At 43.2% G+C, this 6,630-nt stretch overlaps 1 protein-coding gene across 1 annotated transcript in view; it reads right to left on the reverse strand.

The window, feature by feature from the left end:
- CLGN (calmegin) overlaps positions 1-6,630 on the reverse strand; it is a 37,060-nt gene that overhangs the window by 21,198 nt on the left and 9,232 nt on the right. Inside the window, exons 5-6 of the mRNA XM_045293558.1 lie at positions 3,551-3,632; positions 2,948-3,140 (exon numbers count right to left, since the gene is read on the reverse strand). Of these exons, the coding sequence (XP_045149493.1) occupies positions 2,948-3,140; positions 3,551-3,632 (275 nt within the window). The remainder of the gene's footprint in view (positions 1-2,947; positions 3,141-3,550; positions 3,633-6,630) is intronic.

The following is a 6,630-nucleotide window of genomic DNA, read 5'->3' on the forward strand; positions in this document are numbered from 1 at the left end:
GGCAGTTTTGTGATGATGTAGCGAACTGATGTCTGAACTGATGTGGTCATCACCCTCCATTGTCATAGAGCACCGATATTTGCATAACAATATGGTCTTTGGGATCTAACCATGTTGCTCAGGGAGGAGTGTATGTAATACAATGTAGGAACCAACACAAAGAATGCAAAGGCAGCTCATTGTTTTCTCCTTTCTCTTTTGTTCCAGCAGCCCCTGTGGTGTTGATGGGTTGCGATCCGCAAGGTCGGTCCTTTGGAAACCCTAGCCACTCCATGGGAGGAAGACAGGGCTTTCAATCACCATAAACAGGCACAGCCTCAGAAACGTGCAGAGGCAGCCCTGCCCTGTCCTGTAGGGTCACTCTGAGTCAGCATCGACTCAATGGCCGTGAGTTTGGTGTCTTTGGCCTTAGTCTCTAATATTTTTTCTATTACAGTTGAGATTACAAACTTGCACTACTGTAGCCAAGGAAAAATAGCCGAGACTGAAGCAGAGTTATGAATTAGATCTTTAGTGCAAAAATATTACTGGATATTTCCTAATTTTAAAACAGCTTCAGTCTCTCAAAATATTTTTGAAAGCTCTTTCTGAATAAAATTTGCAACTGGAGTTTATTTTGTTTAAGTACAGTGAAAACAATTATGCAGATTACAAATAGGAATATGTGAAGAACAACAACAACAAAAAATCCCCAAAGTGCTTTATCTAGAAAATGCTGTGAAATACTTTAGGTGAATTTAACAATAGAAAGTATTAGATTATAGTTATTCTGTAAAGGTGTTAAAACAAATACGGAATGCTATAAAATATTCAACAATCCCAGCACAATGACTAGCTTCTGTGTATTGTAGAAATACACATGTTGAAGGGTCAGACTTCAGTCTCCATTCCAGCCCGGCCTTGTCCTGGAGAGACTGCCACTCATCCCCAGGGATGGCTCTCAGGATGTATCCAGCATAGAAGGTAGCAGGGATCAGGCCATTGTCCCTCCCTCACTGCCATCGAGTGATGCTGCCTCATAGCATGGTCCCTGTGGGGTTCCGGGACTATAACTCTTTACAGGAGTAGAGAGCCCCGTCCTTCTCCCATAGAGCGCCTGGTGGTTTCAAACGGCCAACCATGTAAACCGCAGCCCGAACTCGTAACCACTACACCACCAGGGCTCCCACTCTGTTTATTTGCTTGCATGATTTCCCCACTCGCCTTCATAAGGTGATTATTGGAATCTTGTGTTCTATCTCTAGTTTCCTTGTTGCTGGGCAAGGCCTTAACTATCACTTTAACTCCAGTTGACGGGAGACTCCCTTACTATCCCATGCAGGTGGCTTCAAAGGCTCAGTGCATGTTCACATGTAGGCCAGTCCCTTCTTCTAAATCGCCTCCTTTGCACACGGTCCCTTTAAGGGTCTCGGTTCACAGAACACAGAACTCTTGTGGCTTTGGATGCCGGCTACTAAATGGCTTTTAAGCAGGTGTTCACAAAGTCAAATGAAATTGAATAAACTTCTCCTGGGCTTCCTATATTTTCTCATTAGTTTGACTGTTTACTTTATGGTCTCCAAAATGTCCACTGCTCTGTTCCAATTATTCTAGAAATAAAGGATCGGGGCATAATTGCTGACATTAAAAATAAGGTAAATTGGACATTGCCTAAGCAGACAAAAATAATGTTTCTGCTACTGCAGCCTTTGGAAAGAAAGAATTACTACGATCTTAGCTGGAGCTGGGGCGTGGAAAGGAAGCTGACAGAACTGTTTGAAAATGCCCTGTGTTACACATTGGGCCACCTCCTGAAAGGTCAGCAGTTCAAACCCATTGGTCACTCTTGTGAGGAAATACGGGGCTTTCTAGTCCTGGAAGGAGCCCCAGTCTCAGACACCCACAGGGCCAGTTCCCACAGGGTCGCTACGAGTTGCCGTGGACTTGACCTTTTTAGGTTCTGACATACTCTGATTTGGGGATTACAACTCAATGTAAGGAAAACGAAAATCCTCATCACTGGACCAATCAGTCACATCGTGATAAGTGGAGACAAGTGTGACGTTGTTAAGGATCTTGTCTTGCTTGGATCCGTAATCAATGCTCACGGACGCGGCCGTCAAGAGATCAAAAGACCCGCATTAGTTAAGTCTGCTGCACAAGACCTCTCGAGAGTACGGAGGGGCAAGGATGCTCCTGGGAGGATGAAGATGCGCCTGACCCCAGCCGGACCCTAATCTCAGCTGCCTCGTGTGCATGTGAAAGGCGGACACCGAAGAAGGACAACAAGGAGAATGGATGCGTTCGAACTGTGGAGCTGGGGAAGAAGATGGGAAGTACCAGCGCTGCGAGCAGCAAACTGATCTGTCCTGGAACAACCCGGCCAGAGTGCCCTTTGGCTTCCGTACTTTGACAGGGTGTATGTGAGCATGGGAGAAACCACCTCACGTCCTACCTGGGTGTCCGTGAAAGCGCCCGTGAAAGCGCCCGTGTACATGGAAGTGTATTAGTATATGGGGGTCCTCAGTCCCTTGCCTTTCAAAATGGTAACAGTGCCACAACCAGAGCAGGGGGCGACCTCGCCAGCACCAATCAGGACTGCCTGCAGAAGAAAGCCTCCACCTTTCAGAATGGCCTGCAGGGCCTTCACTCGGACTCCTTTCTCTCTTGACACTGCCACTCCCTGCGTCCGCACATCAGTGTCCACGCCTGCCAGGCTCCACATCCCTGGGCTCTCTCTGCCTCTCCGACTGGGACCAATCCTGCTTGGGAACTTCCAGCTGGACAGGTCATCATTGGTGCTCATCTCCCTCACTTGGCAGTTTACACTCGACTCTGTGCTGCGCTTGAGCCTGTATGTCGTACTTAACCTCTGTAAGGGTTCTCGGTCACGTTTGTTGCTCTCAAACACTTGCCATAAATACACCCATCATCAGCAAACACTTTGGAATCAATTAAAAGCATATACCCAATGTATAAAGATGTGTCTTCCTGTCTGTAAAGTACTTTTTAAGGTCTACATCTGGAGGTTTAGCATGTTTCTCTTCAAAAACTCCCGTTTTAGGATGTTTATGTCTGAAGATAAAATGAAGTTTATAATCTTCTCCACATTTATCTGGACCAAACATGATCGTATAGGAAGTCTTATCATAAAAGTTTTCCTTCAAAGAGAGATGAGAATGGAAATTAGTTAAGAATTACAGAGTAGTCAATGAATTCTCTAGTCTTTCTAGTTGTTTAGAGCTTACAAAACTATATTTATGGCTAATTCACCCAAGGGTTCATCTGACATAAGTAACAAGAACAGACGTGGGGCAATGACAGACACATTTCCACAGTTTTGTCTGGAAAAAGCCGCAACGTGTCTGAACAGGAGCCCACTGACAGTTATTCCTGACTCACCTACGGAACGTGAAAATAAACTGTACAAACTTAAACTGGAAAAGCAAAAACCTTCGGGGAGTTTCCAATATGTAAGTTGAAAGGGTAAACATTTTCAATTTTATCAATTATTCTTTCTAATTACTTATTAACTTTTAAAAAGCTTTTCTTAAATATTAAAATATCATACCAGGTTCAAATCATCAGAGTCGACTAGGAGTTTAATGTATGCACCTCCACAATCAATACCATCTTGAAAATTTACTTCATATCTAAATGAAGGGGAGAAAAATCATATTGCCGACACAGAAATTACTGACTGTCCTTTAAAATCTAAAATATTTGTCTCAATTCATTTGAAAATACTTGTTTTACATAATCAACTCATATAAAGCACACCTGTAACTTCAAGGCAATGATCAGAGATGCTTTTCTAATACTGCAATACAATGGGTACCACTGGAATATTAACAAACAGAATTCTTAAAATCAATTATAAAAATGTCGACCAATTTATCGAAACAACTTCTCTCACCCAAACTGGCTCCTGTGGTTAAAACAGCAAGAGAGAGGAACTTTTGAACTTAGGTAAAGAAGGCACCACCTATAATACTCCTTATACACTGAAAAAATAAGGGAATCGACGAGGACAAAGACAACAGGAGTGGACTTTCAAGGAACAGGTAACTCTCAATTTGCTTTCTAGGTTCAATTACACCTAGGACATGTTGGTTAAGTTCTATGTCCAATGAAATAGTACCGGGAAAGGTATTTCAGAATCTCAGCCAATCACCTGAGATGTTTCAAACACCTGACCAGCCAGGAGGTTTCAACACCTGACCAGCCAGATGTTTCAAACACCTGACCAGCCAGGATTATGGTGTAACAGAGAAATGAGCAAAACAAGTGTTTTCTCCGTACAAGTTTCTTAAAAGAAGAAAAGGTCTTGCTTCAGTCTTGAGGCATATAGACTTGGTGAATAGGATTCAGAAAAAATTCTAGGTAAGTTGATGTGAATTATTTACACCAAAACTCCCGTGGCTGGGGTGGGCTGGGGGGAGTGGGAGAAGCAGGCAATGGGGAAAGAAGAGGGAGGGGAACAGGTAAGCACCGCAGGGTGGCCGTGTGTTTCCGTGAGTGAGGCTGGGAATGCACAGAAGCAATAGCACCCGGTGACCGCTCTGAAAGAGAACTGCGCTGTCAAATCTTTCTGAAGACGTTAGTGAGAAGTACAAAAAAACAAAACGAAAAAACATTGGATACAGGATTCTAACAGTTGGAACCCAATTTTACTATAGAGGAAATACAATACAGTTCAAAGTTAACTGAGTTGCAGGATTATGAATGGTGTATGTTTTCGCTTTCTCTTCTTTGTCTTACTTGCCAAGTGATGTTCGTGATTCCGAGCATTGGCTTGGCACTCAGAAAGCTACTTACCATTCGGTTTGAGTTCTTGAATAATCTCTTACAGTGCAGTTCTCAAATTAAGCTCTTGTAGAAATGGTGCACACTCCCATTTGCTCGTCTATCAAACGGGGACGTTGGCTATGCCACTGGAGCCCTGGTGGCATAGGGGGTTATGTGTTGGGCTGCTAACCACAAGGTCAGCCCTTTGAAACCACCAGGCCCTCCCCAGGAGAAAGACGGGCCTTTAAGAGGGTGTACACTGGTACAGATGGCAACTGGAAACACAGGGGATCCAGGACAGATGACCCCTTCAGGACCAGTGGTGAGAGGGGCGATGCCTGGAGGGTGGAGGGAATGTGGGATGGAAAGGGGGAATTGATTACAAGAATCTAAGTATTGCCTCCTCCCTGGGGGAGGGACAGCAGAGAAGAGGCGGGGGGGGGGGGGGGAAGACGTCGGACAGTGTAATTTATGACAAAACTATAATAAGTTATGAATTATGGAGGGTTCATGGGAGGAGGAGGGAGAAAATGAGCAACTGATATTAGGGCCTAAAGTGGAAGCAAGTGTTTTGAGAATGAGGGCAACAGATGTACATACGTGCTTGACACAATGGATGGATGTATGTATGGATTGTGATAAGAATTGTACGAGCCCCCAATAAAATAATAAAAAATAAATAAAAGAGTTAGTTACAGAAGCTCCTGAGAGCAGTTCTAGCCCGTCCTACAGGCTCACTCTGGAATCCACTAGACCGCAACGAGTGAGCTGCTCGGTGCAAGGCAGACCACGGCCGCAGAAGCCCAGATGCGCTGTCATCTGTCAGGATTGACTCAGCAGTGAACTGGGGTGGTTTTGTTTTGTTTTTTTAATCCTTAAAGGATTGTTATAAATATTAAAGGATTTTATGTACAAAGATGAGCAAACAAATGCTCAAAAATGTTAGCCTCTGCTATGATCAGGATAAAATGGTGTCAAACTTTTAAATAAAGTACAGTTTGTTTGCCTCAAAGCCCTGCCGATAATTCTATTTTAAGCAATAGGTGACAAAGTCATTTCCCCCCATGGATTTAAGTCTTTCAAGATGATATTCAGAAGAAATAGCACATAATATGTCTTAAAAGGAAAGACCTTACTTAGAAGAATAAAGTAAACACAGCTTTATTATAGGTGGTCTAAGGACAGAGGGCTTTATGAGAAGGTAGGAGCCAGAAAGAACAATTTTATAAATTGTCGCTATAAATGTCAACACAGTTTTTTTTTTTACTTCTATGCCTATTCTCAATTATTTTGAATATTTCTTATGTTCCCCCAAATTCTGGTTTTGAAGTCCTTCACTTGTGCCCAGCATAAATAACTCATCATGAGTTAGAGAGGCAGTGAAATGCACATGAGGTAACTGACTCACTGCGCTGCAAGACACAGGAAACTAAACATGTATGACAGTATATGTCGGCAAATAATTTCCTCAAAGTACCATTTCCCAACTGTCCCATGAAGCAGTAACTGGACTGAGAAGAAACAGGTTCCGTGGTTTAACACGTTTGGAAAACAGCACTGCCGTTAGAACAGATGTCTATAGGTGAAGCTTCTCAAGACCTTGAATGGGTGTCTTTTCTCTAAGATTAAAATACTCTTACTTTCTAAAGCTTGTGTGACCACGTAATACCACTGACAACTTGAGCACACCTTTAGCATCAGGTATACTATAAACTCATCGTAATCGCCCTGTTTAATATAAAGCCACTTCTTATTTAGCCCATTTCCTTTCGTCAATACGCACTCTGCTCTGTGGATGGTTCTTGAGAATCTGACAAACTGCTATTCAGTTCCTCTCCCCTCTTCTCATTTCTCAACCCTGTA

Source organism: Echinops telfairi, unplaced genomic scaffold, assembly GCF_000313985.2.
Source record: "Echinops telfairi isolate 266 unplaced genomic scaffold, ASM31398v2 ScPeMD7_2186;HRSCAF=2738, whole genome shotgun sequence".
Taxonomy (NCBI): Eukaryota; Metazoa; Chordata; class Mammalia; order Afrosoricida; family Tenrecidae; genus Echinops; species Echinops telfairi.